This window comes from Bombina bombina, chromosome 4 (assembly GCF_027579735.1).
Source record: "Bombina bombina isolate aBomBom1 chromosome 4, aBomBom1.pri, whole genome shotgun sequence".
In the NCBI taxonomy this organism is placed as follows: Eukaryota; Metazoa; Chordata; class Amphibia; order Anura; family Bombinatoridae; genus Bombina; species Bombina bombina.
In genome coordinates, this window is record NC_069502.1 from 739739728 (window position 1) to 739762518 (window position 22791).

The 22791-nt window shown below is 35.7% G+C and overlaps 1 protein-coding gene across 5 annotated transcripts in view; it reads right to left on the bottom strand.

Annotated features, from left to right (window-relative positions):
• Positions 1–21788, bottom strand: part of SCAF8 (SR-related CTD associated factor 8) — a 579788-nt gene extending 558000 nt beyond the window's left edge. For 4 of the 5 annotated variants that reach the window (XR_008402065.1, XR_008402066.1, XM_053710977.1 and 1 more), the window contains exon 1: positions 21685–21788. Coding sequence is in view for 2 of the 5 variants with exons in the window: in XM_053710977.1 (XP_053566952.1) it covers positions 21685–21714 (30 nt within the window). In the remaining 3 variants the exon portion in view is untranslated. Of the gene's footprint in view, positions 1–5310; positions 5356–21684 lie in introns of all 5 variants that reach the window. The other variant, XM_053710976.1, reaches the window with a different exon arrangement.
• Positions 21789–22791: the final 1003 nt, after the last annotated feature.

The following is a 22791-nucleotide window of genomic DNA, read 5'->3' on the forward strand; positions in this document are numbered from 1 at the left end:
TTCTTTTTAGTTTCTGAATTGTACAGCTCTAACTCCCCCCACACATTTCCTTGTATGGCTGTATCTATATCTATTGTTGTTTTAGTAGAATGCAAAAGTGCATAGGGATTATCTGCTGGAGCATGCCTAGAAGCTGTGAACTCAGTTGAAATACAATGCCTGTGTCTAAACACTGATAAGGGGGGGGTAGAGTTGGCTGCTCCAGGCAGTTTAGCTATGCAATTAGTTTTGCTTATTTTTGTAAATTACTTTAAAATACTTGCCAGCAATTTGTAAAAATTTTTTAATGCAAATTATTTAAAATAAATTAGCCCTTTTAGGATATGCACAGATCTCAACCTGTTTTATGTCCCTTTAATAGCAGAAGTAAATTGAAGTCTCTTAAAATTGCATGCTCTCTCTCAACCATGAACGTTCAACTTTGACTTCCGTATCCCTTTAAAGTTCCCTACATTTTTGCACTGATCAAAACATCTTACTCTCAAATAAGGAATGTGGAAAATGAAGCAATAAAATAAAATAAAAGAATAAATATATATATATATAGTAAAAATAAAAAAATAAATTCTAAGGGAGATCATTTTCATTGAGAGCTCTCTTTTTTGTAACATATTTCACATTTGTAGGAGGAACCAAATGACTAATGTGTTATGAGCAAACATAAGCAAACAGAAAACAGCAGCAGAAAATGTCAAGTCTCAATGTAACATGATGGCAAATATAGAAACATAGAATTTGAAGGTAGATAAAACCAAACAGGCCCATCAAGTCTACCCATATTATATTACTTTATTCTGTCCCTACACGTTATATAATTTATACCCACCACAATAACAGACACCACCATACAGACAGATACACAGTAAAAGCTATCAATGAAACAGTTGAAGCTTTAAAAGGGGCAGTAAACACCTTGTAATTAAAATACATTTCTGTTGTACTGCTACAAATTAACATCCTTTTAACTGCAATTGTTTTTCAAGTTATGAGAATTAGAATTTGCTTCATCTCTGAGCAAAAATACATTAAAGGGGGCAAAATAAATAATATTAATGAAAAAATATTGCAAAGTTGTTTTGTTATGCATAACTAAAGATTTTATATGAAAATCTCAAGGTGCTTACTGTCCATTTAATAGAGGCATTTTTGCTAATACACAAAAGAAAACAAAAAATTGCACAGTGTATTTCCGTTTCGACTAGACTGTCCCTTTATGCTCAAACACATAAAAGCAAGGAAACTCATAGATTTTAAATTGTGACATAATTTAAAAATTTCCCCTATAAACTTTGGATTTCAAATTTGGCCTCGTAGATTGAGAAGAGACAAAAACAAAATTTTAGATGAATCGTACAAAACAAAATAACTTATTGTGGTGGACTTTCAGAATTAATTTGTTCAAGAAAATCTGTCTGCTATTTCCTATGGGGAACTTCTTAAGGGCAGCAGAGCAGCAGTTTAAACTTAAAGGGACTGTCTACTCTACTCCAGAATTGTTTAAAAAGATAGATAATCCCCTTTAATTACCCATTTCCCAGTTTTGCAAAACCAACACTGTTATATTAATATACTTTTTACCTCTGTGATTAACTTGTATCTAAGCCTCTGCAGACTACCCCCTTATATAATTCTTTTTGACAGACTTGCATTTTAGCCAATCAGTGCTGACTTATAAATAACTCCACGGGAGTGAGCACAATGTTATCTGTATGGCACACATGAACTAGCACTGTCTACCTGAAAAATGTCAAAATGCACTAAAATAAGAGACGGCCTTCAAGTGCTTAGAAATTAGCATATGCGCCTACCTAAGTTTAGATTGCAACAAAGAATTCCAAGCGAACAAAGCAAATTTGATAATAAAAGTAAATTGAAAAGTTGTTTACATGCCCTATCTGTATCTTTTCTGAAAGGGACGCTTGCTTATTGTTTTTGGACAAAAGCAACAAAGATACAAAATTCATTGTGTTTTTCATTCATCAAAATCTGTGTATCTAAAAGTTAATCCATGGTAAGTTCATGTACATGCATGCAGTGTTGAAGGATGTAGAGTTTAAGCTTCAAATGTCAATTAAACACAGGATATTCCTTGTTTTAGTTGTCTGAACTAAAGGACACAAAGTCAAAATTGAACTTTCATATGTCAGGCAGAGCATGCAATTTGTAACAGGTTTTCCAATGTACCTATTCTATTGAATTAATTTTGTTCTCTTTGTATTTTTTGTTAAAAAGGAAACATAGGTAGGCTCGGGAGCCACAATGCACTACTGGGAGTTAGCTGGTGATCAGTGGCTACACATACACATCACCCTTATTGGCTCACTAGATGAAGTCAGCTAGCTCCCAGTAGTGCATTTTTGCTCAGTAGTTGACCTTAACTATGTATTTTGCCCTTTTTCAGGGGTAAAATGCATACATAGTTACATGCAAGCAATAGAACAGTCATAAAATGCTGTAACAAACTAGAGCATTTTCTTTTTGCATTTTTATGTGCCTTTAACATCAGTAATTAAAGGGCCAGTAAAGTTGAAATTAAACTTAAACAGACTGAACAGAGCATGCAATTTTAAACAACTTTTCCGTTTACTTCTATGAACAAGGAGAGTGCACTGCACGTGCAAGTGTCTTTAGCCATTTGGCAGCAGTCTTTGCAATAACGTTTATAGCAGCGTTGCATACACTACTGCCACATATATGTACACATTCTTGATTATACTTAGCTTTACTCTTTCACAAATGTTTAAAATTACATGCTCTGACTCACAAAAGTTTAATAATGACTTTATTGTCCCTTTAAAGTAATTCTTTTTAATATAGATCTAAAAATGCACACAAACAGCTATAACAAAAATAACGAATGGAAGATAATGTGCATAAACTGCTAAACCAGAAACTTTGTTCAAGTTCACTAAGGCTGCTTAATATATTTCCTTTAAATCTACTGGAAAAAAAAAAAAGCATTTAAAAATGTCCATAGACGCATTCATGCCTACAAATACAGAGCCACAAATTAACCCATACAGTCAAAACCAAGGTCCAAATGATGGAGCGACTTCAAGTAGCTCCTTCGCAGTTAATTTCCACTCACACAACTACATAGGAACACCTTTCATTAAGCACCATGCTGAACTTGTGTCCTATGTTAATGAAAGTCAAGTTTAAGGACGGTCTTGCAGTTCCATATAAAAGGACAGTTTAAACAAAAACTCTCTCCTTTAATTTGTTCCCAACAATCCATTTTACCAGCTCGAGTGTATAAAATTGTTTACAAATATCCCCTTAGCCTTTATATTGGCATTTAAAATAGCTGATTTGGGCCTGTAGTATCCCTACATATACGGAAGTTTCTATACCTAGGTATAGGCTATTTAGAAACTATGTAAACACAGCCAAGAAAAGAAATTACACTCACAGTAGGAGGTGGAAGAGATACATTTCTAAAATGTTATTTTCCAATTGTTCTTTCTAAGTATTGTACACAGACAGATATAAGATCTGATCAGCAAGCCAAGCCTATTTTGATGGGCTGTGGTTGTAAAGAACAATTTCTCTTACATTATATACGCTGCAGCTGGTATAAAGTCATGGGGAACACATTCAGGGAAAAACAATTTTGCAGTGAACTGTTCCTTTAATCATAAGTATGTTTCTGGCCCACATACTGGAGCGGGACTATGAGTTTGCAGTTTCTTAAAATAGCTGAGATTTCAAGTTGAAACTATGAATTTTAAAATCAAACCCCGAGAGCTCCTTTATTAAGTGGAATTGATTTTGAGTCCAATAATTAACGTGCTATTGAAGCAAATCCCTGTGACATCGCTAATACACATCCAGATCATGTACAAAATAAACATTTAAAAAAACTCTATACTGCTAGCAGAATTCTATGAGCACACAAACCTAAAATGACAGACTAATATCTATTCTATTGCATCATAATAAGCTTCTGTTTTCATCATTTGGGGGATCTTTATATAAAAAAAATAAAAAATGGATAGTCTTAAAGTGAAGGGCAATTTTGATGAATTTGTGCCAGGTTTTTAATAATCCTATTAAAAACAATGGCACGTTAATTCATTAAAATTGACATTTCACTTATTTTCTTCAAAAACTTACCTTTTAATCCTGGCAGCCGCTCCAGCGATTCCCCCGGCCGTCGGAAGCCTCTGCAGACGTCAGAAATGTCGAATCCGGCTTCCTCCCCGGTGGAATCTTGGCCTGATGCAACACCGTGATTGGAGGAAGCCGGATTCGTCATTTTGGAGCGGCTGCCAGGATTAAAACGTAAGTTTTTGAAGAAAACGTGTGAAATGTCAATTTTGATGAATTAAAGTGCCCTTGTTTTTAATAGGATTATTAAAAACCGGGCACTAATTCATCAAAATTGACCTTCACTTTAATCTAAACAAAACTACATTTTTTTTTTCAAATTCATACAAAATCAATGACAATACTTTGAAAAGCTCATTTAAGAATACTTCACCACATCTACATCCGTATACTGTAGACTATGAAAAACAAAATCTATATACTTAAACTGTGAACGTTGTGACAGTATCACTTTAAAAAACACACACAAAAAAAAGAAATAAGCCAATCAGGACAAGTTAAAGAGTCAGAAAACCAACATTTTCTCTTTCATGATTTGGACAGAACATACAATTTTAAACACATTTTCAATTTACTTCTATTATCAAATTTGCATCATTCTATTGTTATCATTTGCTGAAGGAGCATCATTGCACTACTGGCAGCTTGTTGAACACATCTAGATAGCCAATCACAAGAGACAAATGTGTGCAGGCAACAATCAACAGCTAGCTCCCACTAGTGTAGGATATGTGCGTATTCTTTTTCAACAAGGGATACCAAGAGAACGAAGCACATTTGAAAATAGAAGTGAATTTAAAAGTGTCTTCCAATTACATGCTCTATCTGAATCATGCAAGTTTAATTTTGACTTCCCTATCTCTTTAAGAAAAGGAAATTCCCAGATATGCTACATAGTAGCTAAACATTCCAGCTAAGACAATTCCAAACAAAAAGCCAAATAAACCAACACACTTCATCTGCAGATTTGAAAACAACTTTAAATAACCATGGTAATAGCAAAATCATGGATAAAACAACATGACAATATTACTTGAATAATTTAACCAAGACCAGTAAATTCTCACAATCATCTGCTACTGCTGGCAACCGTACCACTGAGCTACATAATGACATCACATTTTTTTGGAAAACCGAAGTCTTAACAATACATGGCATGCAGAAATCATCAGTTACAGGTTTCTCATGAAATATTCAAACCTGACTAGCCCGATATAGGGACCCTTCTATACCCTGATGTCGACCCTGGAAAAAATGACACATTTGATTAGACATGGAAACTATAAAAACATTAACTTAGCATTATTGTTTCCTGATTTACCAAGATTATTGTTACTTTGAACCATTTGCACATTACACAGTTAACTTAATCAACTGGATGCCTTATTCAAAAACTGTATGAAATAATAATTTTAATATGTGACTTCATCCTGGAAAACTGGATCTTTTATAATTTCAGGAAAAAATTCTGCGCTAAAAATTTCCAATTAATGGTGAAGTGAATCTCATTAAAGGGATACGAAACCCAATTTCTTTCTTTCATGATTCAGATAGAGCATGCAATTTTAAGCAACTTTCTAATTTACTCCTATTATCAATTTTTCTTCGTTTCCTTGCTATCTTTATTTGGAAAAGCAGGAATTTAAGGTACACAGCCGACCCATTTTTGGTTCAGCACCTAGGTTGTGCTTGCTAATTGGTGGCTAAATATACCCACCAATCATTAAGCACTATCCAGGGTGCTGAACCAAAAATGGTCTGTCTCCTTAGCTTAGATTCATGATTTTTTCAAATAAAGATAGCAATAGAACAAATAAACATTGATAATAGGAGTAAATTAGAAAGTCGCTTAAAATGGCATGCTCTATCTGAATCATGAAAGAAAAAAAATTGGGTTTAGTATCCCTTTAAGTCAGGGACTCTTCTAACAATCTTCAACTGATGGTGAAATATCAAGGCCTGTTAATAAATATCTTAAAATATAAATCTTATGATTTAAACAACCAATTGTAAGCTTAGCACACAGAGGCCATTTAACCCCTTCGCTACTGAGAATTTCAGCGAAAAATGTGCCCAAAATACCTTAGAATTTTGAGCATTTTTCCTTTCACTTCATTTAAACAGAAATAGAGCATTGTTACTTTTTATTTTTATCCTATCAAAACCATTTTTATATTTTTTAATAGAGAACCCAAGGTATTGATCTAGGCCAGCGATTTCTAGCCTTGGCACCCCTGATGTTTAGGAACTATACATCCCATGATGCTAAACTAGTCTGCAGAGTGCTTAAAGGGACAGTACACTGTAAAATTGTTTTTATATTAATGTATTTTCAATTACTTTTTATACCAGCTGCAGAGTATAAAATGTATGACAAATTGCATTTTCAGGTTTATTTGTGTATATGAAGTAGCTGGTTTTGTGCTTTAAAACCACAGCCTATTACAATGGGTTGAGCTTCAGGTAATATCAGATCTCTTTATGTTATCACTTTGTGTACACAGACTTGCTTTCTTATCTTATATTTGTCTGGAAAACTAAAGCTCAATACATACATAGAGAGAAAATGGAAAATTATTTTATTACTTAAAGGGACAGTCAACCATAGAATTGTTATTGTTTTAAAAGATAGATAATCCCTTTATTACTCATTCCCCAGTTTTGCATAACCAACACAGTTATATTAATGTATTTTTTACCTCTGTGATTACCTTGTATCTAGGAACCTTCTTCCAGCCCCCTGATCACATGACTGTGACTGTTTATTATCTATTGTCTTAAATTTAGCATTGTATTGTGCTAGATCTTAAATAACTTTCTGTGCCTGAACACAGTGTTATCTATATAGCCCACGTGTACTTTCTGTCTCTTTGTGTTGAAAAGAGATTTAAAAAGAATGTGATAAGAGGCAGCCCTCAAAGGCTTAGAAATTAGCATATGAGCCTACCTATGTTTAGTTTAAACTAAGAATACCAAGAGAAAAAAGCAAATTTGATGATAAAAGTAAATTGGAAAGTCGATTAAAATTAAAAGTCCTATCTGAATAATGAAAGTTTAATTTATACTTGACTGTCCCTTTAACTATCCTACACCCCACTGTGAATTTAATTTCTTCTGCTGGCTGTGTTTACTAAGGCTATTCAATAGCGGCCGGAGACTCCAGTATCAATACTTTCAGTATAGGTTGGTAAACCACATAAGCTATTTCAAAGGGCAAAATAGGGGTAAAGAGCTACTTGTAAACAATTTAATACACTCCAGCAGGTAAAATGGAACATTGGGAACAATTTAAATGGGAATTTTTTTTTGGATGAACTGTCCCTTTAAGCATCATGGGGAATTTAGTTCCAAAACATCTGGGTGCCAAGGATAGCCATGACTCATCTAGGCCCATTTTGGTATATTTCATGCCACCATTTCAACAAAATAGTGATGATAAATCCTAGTGTCCCCTTTATTTGATGCACTGGTAAATCCTAGTGTTTCAAAAATACTAGAATTTACCATCATTTTAACTTTCGACAAACTTTGGGTTTCTCGCTGAAATAATTTACATAACGATTATGCAGTCACAAGACACAAATGGTTGTAAAAGCTTCTCTGGGACCCTCCTCTGTACAGAAATAGACATGCATGGCTTTGCCATTGCTTTATGGTAATTAAAAGGCCACTAATTGCAGCTTCACACCACATTTCTAGTACTCTGGGCAGTGAATGGGTTATTTAGTTAGCCAGCAAGGGTAATATTATTATAGTGTAGGTATTAGGTTTGTGCATTCATTTTTTTTTTCGTTCTGTAACTAATGTGGAAGTGCAACACACTGAGATCTGGATTTGCTGCTCCGAAAACAGACCAATGTGGCTTGCAGAAGCCCACTTCCACATTTGTTACAGAAGCAGCATTGCTGCTCCTAGGCCTATCTAGGTATGCTTTTCATATACCTAGTCGGTGTTGCCCTCCCACCAAAATTATCCCTACCTGATCACTCCCAAAAAGCTCTCTTCACCCTGCCACCCACCCAGTCACCATCATCCTAGGTACAGAATGGCAAATAGTCTGCCAATATGCAGTTTCGGGGTGGGGGGGTTACACTGCACTGATTCTTCTTCAACCCTGCCAACGCCCTAATCCCTCCCAAACAGCTCTCTAACACTCCCACCTCTCACTAGTAGCAGCCATATTAGGTACTGACAACTGTCTGCCAGTACCCATTTTATAGAAATTTTAATTTTGTTAAAATTATTTATTAATAAAATATAAAAAAAATCTGTAGTGTAGTGATCCCCACTCCCCCAAGCGGTTATCAATAGGGACCCACTCTTCCTGTCAAAACACTTTTTTGTAGGGTAGGGAACCCTCCCCTTCAAACAATGTGCAGCCCGCCCACCCACCCACCTTCCACACCACCCATGGCATCACCAAAAGCCAATACAGACAGAGATCTACCGTCATATGGCAAAGGGAGGATGATGATTAGTTCTTCTTTACCATATGAAAAGTAAATGCCTGCTGGCTGCAGCCTCCACTATTAAAGCTGACAGTGGGGACCACAGCATCCAGAGTGTTGGACGTAGGTACGACGTCAACACAGTATGCTGGGCAAATTACTGTGTGACATAGTACCTACGTTCAATTGACTTAAGGGGTTAAAAGCCACTGTCTGAAACATTTAGTGTTAGTAAACATTACAACCTCCCAAGCAATGCAATTTCTATTTCAGGGTTCGACTAACCCAGCCACCATGGAGCCATTGGTGCCTTAAAATTAGGCCCTTTTAATAGCCCTTAAAACATCATGCTCCTAAAATGTAGCTTACTACAGCTGGATCCTTTATAAGCCTTACAACTGTGAAATACAAAATCAACGTTGGTCAAGGCTCTCAAAAATACCTAGTTCGAATCCTTTTTAAATGGACATGAACCCAAAATGTTTTATTTTTTTAAGTGAGATACCGCATAATATTTCTAATTGACTTAATTTATCAAATTTACTTTCTTCTCATCATATTCTTTTGTACCTTGGTAGGTAGTGTGCACGTGTCTAAATGCATTTGAGCATTAGATGACACCAATGCTTTGCACAATGTACAAGGGTAAACACTAGGCACGTGCATTTGGATCTTTCGAATTTCCGAATATGGAAGGTGGCCACACGCAGTAATCTACACTTTAACAATAAAAAAAAATACAGCTCAGAAAAAAGAACCAAATGCCTCGAGTGGCCACCCCTACGGATCATCACGAATGATCCGAATGCACATGCCAAGTAAACACCACCTTGCAATTACCGCATTTCTCTGCACTCTTTCAATAGTTTAAAGGGACATTATACACTTATTTTTTCTTTGCATAAATGTTTTGTAGATCTATTTATAAAGCCCATAAAGTTTTTTTGTTTTTTTTTAAATGTATAGTTTTGCTTATTTTTAAATAACATTGCTCTGATTTTCAGACTCCTACCCAAGCCCCAAAGTTTTATTTGAATACCGTCAGCTACCTTCTCCAGCTTGATCCTATTTGTGTAAAGGGTCTTTGAATATGCAAAAGAAGGGGGAGGGGGGAGTGTCTTATTTCCCACTTGCAGTGGGCTTTCCAGCTGCCTTTTCAACAGAGCTAAACTGAGAGCTTCTAATTAACAGTAAACACCAGAATTTTTGTTGTTTAAAAAGGTAGATAATCCCTTTATTACCCATTCCCCAATTTTGCATAACCAACACAGTTATAATAATATACTTTTTACCTCTGTGATTACCTTGTATCTATGGCTCTGCAAACTGCCCCCTTATTTCAGTTCTTTTGACAGACTTGCATTTTTAGCCAATCAGTGCTTGCTCCTAGGAGCTTCATGTGCCTGAGCTCAATGTTATCTATATTGTAACACATGAACTAACGCCCTCTAGTGGTGAAAACTGTCAAAATGCTTTCAGATTAGAGGTAACCTTCAAGGTCTAAGAAATAAGCATATATACCTCCTAGATTTAGCTTTTCAATAGAACAAAGCAACATTGGTAATAAAAGTAAATTGGAAAGTTGTTTAAAATTACATGCCCTATTTAAATCATGAAAGTTTTTTTTTTTTACTTGACTGTCCATTTAAGTTTTTAAACAGTTTAATACTGGATTTTTATATCAGTATCTGTGCATCTTATTCTTTATTGTAGTGTATATTACATGCAGTTATATGAAAATGAGTGTATACTGTCCCTTTAACATATCAGCCAAATGTTACTACAGATGAACACATTGGGATTGATCACAATTCTTTACAAAAGATGTGAATTCTGTAGAAAAATTATTAGATAACCTTTTCTAAAAGATCAACCCCTTGTTTGTAGAAGCTGTTTTTCAATCTGGACTTGTGTCTGGAGAAGACAGGGCTTGCTCCAGTCATTGCATTAACAAAATATCTATGGTTTGGCATTAGCAGAAATTTAGCAGAGATAAAATGCAAAGTAGCAAGATAGATGGCAAGGGTAGGCTTGTGAGGCCTGCTGTGTGCTTTCAGATTCTGGAAAATCTTCAATTTTAAAACTTAAATTACAGGAAAGAGGCAAAAATAAATAATAAAAAATTAATTGTAAAGTTGTTTTAAATTGTCATTTATATTACAATCTTGAAGTGTTTACTGTTCTTATAAAAGTATTCTTGCAAAACTGCTGCCATATAGTTCTTACATGCATGCTCCTGTGCCTACTATTGATCTGCTTGCTTTTTTTAACCCTTTGAGTGCTAATGACGGCTCCGAGCCGTCACAGAGTTCCCCACTCTGGTGCTAAAGACGGCTCAGAGCCGTCATTAGCACTCTCCCACCTTGAGGGAGATCTGAGGGCTCCCACCCATTCTTACCCCGGGCCTGCACATGATGCGCGGTGACGTCACATGCAATGACTTGATGACGTCACTGCGCAACTTTATTTATACTTAATGTTAAGTATAGGAGCAGGGGGCATGCTGCTTAGAAGCCTTTATCTCAAGCATCTAAGCAGCTACAGACCCCCAAGACCCACTGACGGAAAGGTAATCGCCTAACATTTCCAACAGTGTAAGTCTTGGGGTCTGAAAAAAAATTAAAAGAAAAGTTTAAAAAAAATATCTTAAAAAATCTTAGCACCCAGGTGGGAAAGTGATTAGCACTCAAAGGGTTCAAAAAACTTTTTTTATTTTTTTTATTTGTAAACTCTATCTGAATCATGAAATAAATTTTGGGTTTCATGTCCCTTGGAAGATATCCCCCCATTTGTGCGGTGTTGAATGAGAGAGCCTAACGCACTTATATAAAGGTTAAAAATGAAGCCTGCGTGGTGTGTATCACGCATGTAAAGACTTGTGTCATACAAGCCACTACTGACTCTGCACAGGCATGACATGGTGCACGGGCCGTTGGGGAAAAATGGAACTAAATTTACTAGCAGCATGTTTGCTAATGGAAGTATATTGCAAAAATTATCCATTGCAAATTGAAATGCACCATGCAGATTTCAATTTTGACCTTTCTATCCCTTCAATGACCAAATATTTCAAGGACAATTAATTATAGGACAAATATGTATGATCGAAGTACATTGTTTAATACACTTCTTCATTCAGTTGTATAAGCCCTGTGCTCAACTTGATTTTGAGACAATACCTGAATGAAAGGTTTTATCTGCCAACAACCAGAACTGATGACTCTCTATGGCTATTTTACTAACTCACTTATCAACCATTAGGGGTGTCCAAACTTTGCTCTCCAGAGGTTTTGGAACTACATTTCCCATGATGCTCAGCTAGATAAAATGCTGGCTGAGCATCATGGGAAATATAGTTCCAAAACCTCTGGAGAGCAAAGTTTGGACACACCATTAGACTATAGAGAGGCAACACTTCTGCTAAAGTTCACATCCTGCATTTATAGATTGCATTGATTAAATGTACCTGAAATGCAAAAACATATGGATTTGGGAACATGCAAAAAATATTAATAAATGTAAGTGAACAAGAAAATATTTTCAACATAACTCCCAGTTTCGAAAATGGTTTCATGTAAGGTCAAGAAAATCTGAGGTAGCAAAATCTAGAACAGGACGTTCTCATTATGTTAATAAATACAATACATACAACTGCATTTATTGATTTTATAATTATATAACTATTTATTTATAGGATCCATATATAGATCCATGTATACTTACTCGCTTATATTCATGAATTATAAACATTAGGGGTTAAATGCATTCATAGTTTTTCTACTTTTACTAGTGGCAGAACATCATTATCAACCAACAACCTGAAACCAAAGAACAGTTTTGTTTTTTTATGGAATGAGATAGAGAGCATGTTGGTTGTGGTTTAAATATTTAAGATAAGAGGCCCAGGTGTTGGATTTTGCTCTGGGAATACAGAAATAGTTGCCAAATGATATCATTCATGCAAATATACAAAAATTAATTTATTATAATTTCGGTATATATTTTTGTAATGCCGGGACCTTTTGAGATGTAATGTTGAAATTTCAATTTCTACTCTAAGGACTTCCAGTTCAATACCAAATAAGTAGTAAAATGACCTTGGCAAAACAAGGGCCAAAAATCTCATGCACCAGAGGCCTGGAAATATAAGCTCTGATATTGCCCCACATTTCCTACCACCATAGTGCCCTTAAATTGAAGCCTGGTATGTTCTTTTTCAAAGCTGTCTACACTATTTTAAAAGGAGCCTAAGACCTAGTATTCCCAAAATCATCAAGCTGTACTTTGAGTCACTATTGAGGCCTATAATTTGTGGTAAGGTGCTGCACTCAGGCAAATAGGAGGTATGTTAGGAACCTGTGTTTGTGCCACCATGAAATAGGTTGATCCTGAGCAACAATGTTCTGTCCAGGTAGCCATTCCTTTACAATAACACTGTTATTTATTTAACTCCCAGGGCCCAGTCCTGACATTCTGCATGGGAACCAAGTACAATTCCATTTACTGAGTTTATTTTGCCTGGTTCTGGCAGTGATACACTGCTCAGGGACTGAGTGCAAAACTCAACGCTCCCAGCTGACATTCTGCTTGGGCACCAAGTAAACTTTTATACTGCACGGGAACCGGGTACAAATTACAACGGCTCCTACAGATTTGTGCTGTGCCTGAACCCACATTAACAGAACTTTTGATAATGATTACTATAAGCATTTTGCTAACATCTGTATATTAAAAACATGTTTCTATACAAATTTTTAAAAATCCCTACTACACCAAATTTGATATTAAAGGGACAGTAAAAGCAAAATTAAAGGGATCGAAAGGTCAAAGTTTAAATGTGTATGGGTGCATTTCAATGTGAAATAGAAGCATTTTTGCAATATATTGCCATTCGCAAAAATGCTTCTGGTAGAAATTACTGTTTTTCTGCGGTATACACACACATCCTGTGAGGGCCTGTGCACCAGTATTCAAGCTCAGAGAGTCAGTGGTGGCTTGTATGACACAAGTTACTTCTTCACAGAAGCAATACAGGCCATCTTTAGCTCTCTGAGCTTTAATACTGGTGCACGACCCTCACAGGATATGTGTGTATACCGCAGAAAAACTGCAATAACTTTTACTAGAAGCATTTTTGCTAGTGGAAGTATAATGCAAAAAGGCTACTCTTTCCATTTGAAATACAACCAAACACATTTAAATGTTGACCTTTCTATCCCTTTAAGCAAATGGATGGGACAGAGCATGACATTTTCAATAACTTTCCAGTTTACTTTGATTATCAGTTTTGCTTAGCTCTCTTTGTACACTTTGTCAAAGAGTAACCTTAGCAGAGTTCAGAAGCATGCACTCTCTTTGGTTATCCGGCCAATACTTATGAAACAGCAACTTAAAGTTCTTAATCCTGCGCCAGTGAAGACAGGGGGGCATATTTATCAAGGTCTGGCGGACCTGATCCGACATTGCGGATCAGGTCCGCCAGACCTCGCTGAATATGGCGAGCAATACGCTCGCCGTATTCAGCATTGCACCAGCAGCTCACAAGAGCTGCTGGTGCAACGCCGCCCCCTGCAGACTCGCGGCCAATGGGCCGCCAGCAGGGGGTGTCAATCAACCCGATCGGGTTGTATTGTGGCGATGTGTGTCCGCCTGCTCAGAGCAGGCGGACAGGTTATGGAGCAGCGGTCTTTGTGACCACTGCTTCATAACGGCTGTTTCTGGCGAGCCTACAGGCTCACCAGAAACACGGGGCATCAAGCTCCAATCGGAGCTTGAAAAATATGCCCCAGGGACTCTCCCAAATCCCCCAATCACGAACGTTCTGTCCACAGCGCTGGTACAACAAATATATGTTATTTTATACAGACATCATATAACATTGCAAGGTTTCGGGTCAACTACCCTTATTCATGCTATATCAGCGCTGCAGAATCTGTTGGCGCTCTACAAATACCTGATAATAATAATAATATATCCCTATATAGCATTATATATATATATATATATATATATATATATATATCTCCTATATAGCATGAATAAGGGTAGTTGACCCGAAACGTTGCTATGTTATATGTCGTATGTATAAAATAATAAAGTATATTTGTATATTTGTTGTACCAGCGCTTTGGTTATCTGGCAGCAGTGTCTGCAACAATGTTTATAGCAATGTTATGCATAGTTGCAAAAACTGCTTTCATAGAGTGATACAGATACGTGCATGCTTCTAAGCTTCTATCAGCCTACCTAACTTTATTATCATTTATTTGTCTAGCATTGCAACATTTTGTGGCAGTATTTCAGTAAAGGATACCAAGAGAATAAAGCAAGTTTAATAGAAGTAAATTGAAAAGTTGTTTAAAATGGCATGCTCTATCTGAATCATGAACGTTTAATTTTGACTTTACTAAGCTTTTAACACATTTAAAGTGATTTTAAATAGTAAATGAATGCTAGACATAGTAATGTACTCAAATCAAAGATTAGCCCTAGAATAATATGCAGATGTATTTTTACAATCGTATTTGCTGTTTAAATATTGAAACCAAAAGTGCAAAGTTTAGTTTCTGCAGAGTAATGTGTAAACAGTATTTATACATTAAAAGCAAAACAAAAATTATTTGTTATGCAAGGATCTAAATATAAGTCAGCGCCTGCAATGTTTCTTAAGGTTAGCATACCACAACAACTTCAGACACTAAAAATATTTATACCTTGGCAACTTGTTCTATATACAGTATATAATGCAATTGCACTCTCTGGTTTTAAAGCATGCAAGAAGTTTTATTCTTAAAACGTCTTGTGTGTTTTAAAACCAGAGAGTAAAATTGACTTATATTGATTTTATATATATATATATATATATATATATATATATATATATATATATATATATATATATATATATATATATATATATATATATATATATATATATATATATATATATATATACACACACACACACACATATAGATACACACACAGCATAGTTTTGGAATAACCCCTTTCTGACGGTACTTATTTGTTACACTGCGATCGCCTAATTTTAATTATAGGGTCGGGGGGGGAGTGCACATGCCCTTCAGCCTAGGGATAGACCAATATCCTTTTTTCAGGGCCGATACCGATTAATGACCGCCTTTCAGGCCAATAACAGGGGCCGATATTGTGTACATTTAAAGTTTTGAAAAATCAACACACTTTCTACACAAATCTGGTATAAACTGAACATGCTTAGTAAAATTTTAAACATTAGAAGTAAACAACTGGGAAAAATATTAAAGGGCCATAATACCCAAATGTTTAAACACTTGAAAATGATGCAGTATAGCTGTAAAAGGCTGACTAGAAAATATCACCTGAACATCTCTATGTAAAAAAGAAAGATATTTTACCTTTAAAGTTTCTCAGTAGCCACATCCCATTGTAAAAGAATTATAAGCAACAAATCAGTATGTCTATCCTGGAACAGCGGAAGGAGTGAGCTTACGTGCACACTCATCTTATTTCCCTATTCAGTGTAAAGAAGTTTACTATGAAATCTCATGAGATCACAGTAAAAGAGTTCATGACCTCAGCACTGTTGATGCTGATTGGCTGCTGTTCATTTCTTCATTTTTTACCTGCAGCTGGGAGCAACTGAGTATAACTTTTTACACAGAACTTACTCTGCTGAGCTGAGAAAATTGTGAGGTAAAATACCTTAATTTTTTTTACATAGAGATGCTCAGTTGATAATTTCCTGTCATCTTTTTACAGTTATACTGCATCAGTTTCAAGTGATTTAGCATATGAGCATTATTTGCCTTTAACTTATTAAATGGCTTCCCAAAACATAGAAAAATGTCATAAATCCCTTTTAAACTGCACACTGATATAAAATAAATTTAAGTCACTACTGCAAAGCTAGACACGACACAATTTCTTTAATACCCTCCCAGTTAAGTAGAAAAACATTATAGCGCAGAAAGCATAACATTTCAGCATAGGTAAAAAGAAGGTATTGAGTGGCGCTCTGTAAAGAGCTGGGGGATGTAGGTTCAAATATAATACATAACAAATATATATGGAATATATATATATGGATGAGGTAGTTAGAAGCAAATGTGTTCAAAAAATTAAGAATCACATATATAGCAAAATATATTTAATAAACAAATGTTAAAAAATTAATACGATTTCAGAATTAATAATTAAAATAATCTAGTTGTGGTCACAACTGTTTGCAGGGGTGATAGTATATACACTTTTGTTCTGTTCTAAAAATACATATTTCAAAAACTACAAGGAAAATAAAAAACTCTCATCGATACCCAGATCTCAAAAAAGAATTTAGCCACTATGTCATAAAGCCTGTAAAGAAAGAATCAAGCGGATAATGCCAGATTCCACCTGTAAAATTATTTGCAGATAATACAGTTCTCTACCTCACCCATATATATTCCGTATATATTTATTATATGTATTATATTTGAACCTACATCCCCCCCCAGCTCTTTACAGAACGCCACTCAATACCTTCTTTCACCTATACTTTTTACAACTGTGCCAGACAGAACACGGTATATATTTTGAGTTGGCTTGGAGGAATAGTTTAGGGTCCAGATTATCTGTTTTACTTCTTATAACTTTTCAGCATATTCTCCTGTTAAACGGCTTTTGTTTTTTTCATATATTGCTGCCACTTCACTACAAACACGCTCACTTGGTACACTTTAAAGATAAGGGTTAAAAGTTAAGTAAAAAAAATATTTATATATTGCCACTTGACAGGGAAAGAAAGGACATGCTGGAATATCAGTGCTAGATTTATTTGCTTTAATTTTTAATATGCTCATATATTTACTGGATTGCAAATACCTTCCCTAGTACTGCTGAGGAGTGGACTATAAGTTTATTTATTATGTCACTTATGGGCAGTTTTACAGATGTGTAACAGCACCACCTAATGGTCAGAGCATTGTCATCCACTGCTAGAGAATAATGATACGAGTCTCCTATACATACTGCATACAGTAGATTTCTACTCAAGGTTTGTTGTTGTGGACATTTAATTGATGTGCATGAACTATCATTTTTTTATGTTTTTTTCTATGCCCATGAAAGAGGAAAATAAAATAATTTAAATAAAAAAAAACACATCAAATATAGCAGCTTTAGTGAAATGTTTGCAAATGTGTAAAATGTATCAGAAGGCAACAAATAATGTTCTATTTGTGACAGCAATTAGCAAGCAGATTGATATTATGTATTGCTGACCCCTATGAGCAACTCAAAATGAATTTAGCTTTGTGAACTTCAGGGAAACTATGTAGCTTTAAGTGCCAATTAAAGATCACATTTTCCATTTCACAAATCATATATTTTTATGCAAGTCCATCTGCAGGCCTGCCATTGGTGGTATGGTAGTTGGTAACTGAGCTCCCAGCAACACCTGGGCTTGGACTCTGTTATCAGTGCTATTTATTATTAGAGACTATGCTATGTCCAGCTTACATGTGCTATAGATGATTTGTGTCAATACATAGATTCCCTGAAGTACACAGAGCTAAATTTCTTTTGATTTGCAATAGATGCCAGTTCCTAAGGACAGGAAAGAAAAGAGGCACCCAATTGTGTAATATTGTAGGTGTAAGTGAAAAGAGACAAAAGCAGATATCAATTGTACTCACAAACCCAGGTGCACATCTAGTGCAATAATATGCGGACCGAGGCTTCGGAGCCGCTCGGCGACTCAGTCCACTGGAGTCGACCTACAAAGGAACACGTCCTCAAAGGAATATCACGCCAAGCTAGAGCCAATAGTCCAAACTAGAGCAGGGTGTATTTAAGTAAATGTAGACTTTATTAAAATCAATTAAAATACAGGAAACACAACGCATTTCTCAGCATGGACGCAGACGTGTTCCTTTGCAGGTCGACACCAGTGGACTGAGTCAGCCGAGCGGCTCCTAAGCCTCGGTCCGCTTATTATTGCACTAGATGTCCACCTGGGTTTGTGAGTACAATTGATATCTGCTTTTGTCTCTTTTCACTTACACCTACGATATTACACCATTGGGCTCCTCTTTTCTTTCCTGTCCTTAGGAACTGGCATCTGTTGTTACCCTCTATCTTGCAAGAGAGCTGCCTCTGATTTGGTTATTCCGACCACTACAAGGAAAACCACAGACAATCACAGACAAATGATTGAGATTTCTTTCGTCTGGAATTAACATTGGACGATTGGTCATTTTCACAAATTTTATATTTTACATATTATAACTCATTTTTGAGTCATGAATCTTTCACTGTATATATTATAACTCAATTTATAGAATCATTGATTTTTTAAATCACTGATTTTTCGAGTCACGAATAATATATATTGCACTGATTATATAGTTGATATAAGCTATCACTAGATTTATTATTTCATATTAGTAATTTATTTTATTTTCTATTACCAATTTAAGATCATTATTTTATATTATTAATTTGCTTATCACTTATTATTGGTTATTTATTGGCGCACTCCTAGGTCGCAGCGTCTATTTGGTTTACTGCAGTTTTTCCATATATTTTCTTTTGATTTGCGCCATATCGGTAAGTTTCTGGCCGATATTGATTTTTTTACAAATTCTAAATATTGTCCGCTCCGATATATCAGTCTAGCCCTACTCCAGCCCACGATTAAAGTTGGGAAGCTGTTATGGCTTCAGTACAGCAGAACATATAGGACGTCCCATGCCATCTTAACGCCGCTAAAGCATGGAACATCCTAATGGCGGGAAGGGGTTAAGCAATATGAAGGATATGTGAAATGCATACACGTTATTAGGCCCAACTTTGAGTGCAAAAGCTGGCACCAGATTTAAAACTTATCTTGCTTATTTTCTATGGATAACATATACTAAAATTTGGAAAGTTGTAAAGATTTTTATGACAGGAAAAACAAAAGCTAAACGGTTAGTATATATTTTAAGAATCTCTAAAATCATATTGTATTGAGGAGGAATTATGCTTTATTAAAAGGGATATGAAACAATTTTATTATTTTTTTACGATTCAGATAGAGCACACAGATTTAAACAACTTTCTAATTTACGTCTATTTTCAATTTTTCTTTTGGTATCTTTTGTTGAAAAGCAGGGGTGTATACTTATGAGCCGGCACATATCTAGAGCACTATTGGCTTGATTTATCACGCTATGGCGGACAGGGGCGTACATATGCGACCATGTCCGCCGCAGCTCTCCTCTGGCGGACTGAATTCCCCTGGCAGAATTTAACATTGCACACGAGCGCTATTTTGTGCTTGTTGCAATGCTGCCCCCTGACCGTGCACAGCCAATCACGCACAGGATCCGTCAATCTCCCTGGTCCGACGAGACCAGGTAGATTAAAATTCTCCCCCTAAAAGGTGGGGAAGTGGCTAGAAAGCGTTTGATAAATTATGACTGCAGCTTCTCTTGTGAGAACCTGAAGTCGCAGAGACGTGAAGGGCTTGATAAATCAAGCCCTATACTGCAGTAGTTTTGCAAGAATGTTATACATCAGCAAAAGCACTAGATGGCAGCACTATTTACTGCCATATAGTAATCCAGAAGCCTACCTAGGTATCTCTTCAAAACAGAATACCATGGGAACAAAGCAAATTTGAAAATAGAAGTAAATGTGAACTTTTGTAAAATGGTATGCTCAGAATCGCATAAATGTTTGTGTTTCATATCCCTTTAATAAATGTCCAGTCCAATGGGCTCAAAAATATAGTATGACTATAAATGTAAGGCACACTTTTTTACAATGCTAATCAAAATAAGGTGTTTAATACCAATAATGTAAAAGTGTGGCAGAATACCAGATGTATGTAGTTTTTACTCCTAGCTTATATTATTATTACCATATTTATAAATAAAATTAAAAAAAAAAAATATATATATATATATATATATACCACCATACACACATTTTCCTGGCTCTAAATATTAGATGACCCCAGCATGGTTGAGAAAAGGAGAGGCATTTTCTTTTTACCAGCTGGCCCTCCTTCCAAGCTGCTTCAACTCCTGCATATTGCAGCCAAAAAGAGGACAGCAGTGCACAGGTCAGAAATAAGGGGGTTAAATCACTGCTGCACTTTCCCAGACAACTGACAATTTCAAAACCTCAATATGTGTTATTCTGCTGTGATTGAACCCTTATCTTGCAAGTGTGCATTCCAGAAAATTAAGGAGATTATTTTGTGGCACTGGCAATAAAGGGGTTAAATTACACCTGTATGATATATATATATGATTACCAAATAGTGGTATGTTCCCAGCAACCAGTGGGTGAAATTACTGTTCTGTGCATGATTATATTACATATAGATGTTCAAAAAAAAACGTATCTTTCGTAAAGAATGTGATATCAATACAGGACTCTCGTATGTGTTATATAGCAGTAATCTAACTAAAACTGTCCTGTATACTTCCAGCAACCAGTAGGTTAAATCACGGTTTTGTTCACGATTATAGCTCAAATATAATTTTTTGCGCATCGATCTCCTAAACCTTTGAACACATTTACCAACCCTAATATATTTAAATATACGAATTTAATCACGTATTGGTTGTGGGGTCCCTAGAAACGAGTCTAAAATTGTGTCAATATTTACCATAAGTGTTTATTAACACAAACAAAACAAAAATCCCATTATTTACAACAACGACGCTATATATAATGCTACAAAATTGAACTTGAGGTGCTTTATACATCCAGAAAAAAAAAGAGAGTAAAAAAAAAACACTGCAAGAACTGCGTGGGATCCTTGTTTAGCGCCTGAGTTAGAGCAGTGGAGGCCTTAATCAATTGCTACGATGGCTTCATCGCAACATTGTAGCTTAATATCTATAAATAGTATTATTTAGCTGCACATAAAATTTATTTTGTACGGCAATGCTGGATTAGAAAACCTCTGGCCTGCAACACAGACTGAGGACGTGATCTAAGCGAGAAATGCATCCTTTGGCCTCTCGCTAATGAATATTATACACTCCCCAGTAATGAAACTGCAGAGCAATAGTGTATCTAACGTGTATTCGGATGTACTGTGAAAATGTAATGTGTATTTATAGAGCTGAAGGGATATTTAAATACAAACCTCGCTATTAAAGGTTTTGACGGCCTCCATGTTGTCGGTGATGTAGAAACGCCGTGTTGTTTGGAGGAGGAGGAGTCGACACAGGAGGATGGGGGAGATGGAGGGAGGAGGGGACAGGTGGGAGGAGAGATGAGAAAATAGGTGGAGGAAACTAAGCAAAGAGGGAGAAAGCTAAATGTATGCACATTAATGCCTTATACATAGTGAATATACTACAGGGCCACACGCTGTGTTTTGTTTTTGTTTTTTTACGTTATTTTGCTTTTTAGCACCATGTCAACTTGACAACATACGTTAAAAATTTGTTCACAACATCTATACAGAAAACCGTGACCATTATGGCGGGCTCGAGACCATTTTTGCACACAGAAAAAGAACGATGGGAGGGGCGTTAGTTGGACGGAGGACTGCCATAAGTGAACCAAAGAGATAAACATGGGAGAGAGAACACTTCCTGTAGCCAGTAAGGTGTGGCAAAGAAGGTCAAGTGACTTCCGTATAAAATGTTCAACCAATTAAATTAAAGGACAGCTACCGTATGGAAATAGAAATAAAGTGAATGGTTCAGTTAAATAGTGCGCCTCCTGCAGGCGCCACTGAGCACTGCAGTTTGGCTAGGTTTGTAATTTTGTTACTATTTGTACGCTACCGTGCTTATATAATAGCTAAGAGGCATATATGTAGACATTGGTAACAGATGTAAATTGAAAAGTGTCTTCAAATTCTAACACCATACATATAAGAATCACCCATATGGCTTCCTCATTAAATGTTTAATTGTGCATTAAAATGCAATTGCCTTTTTCTATTTTTTATTTTTTTTTGCATGCTTTCAGTGTTTTTTTAATTTGTTTCCATGAACCACTGAGGGACTGAAGTGCATTGCAGGATAATGACGATTATCCTAACATAGTGATGGAATAATCTAGATTTTATTAAAGAGACAAGTATTTTGCAATAACTTTTTTTAATTTACTGAACAGATAGCACTGAAAAATTAGAATAAAGTATACAGAAAATTCAACCAATAAGGTTACAAGTACATGTTATGTAATAAGTGAACAGCCAATCAGATAACATCCTAAGGTATAAGTGGACGTAGTTATA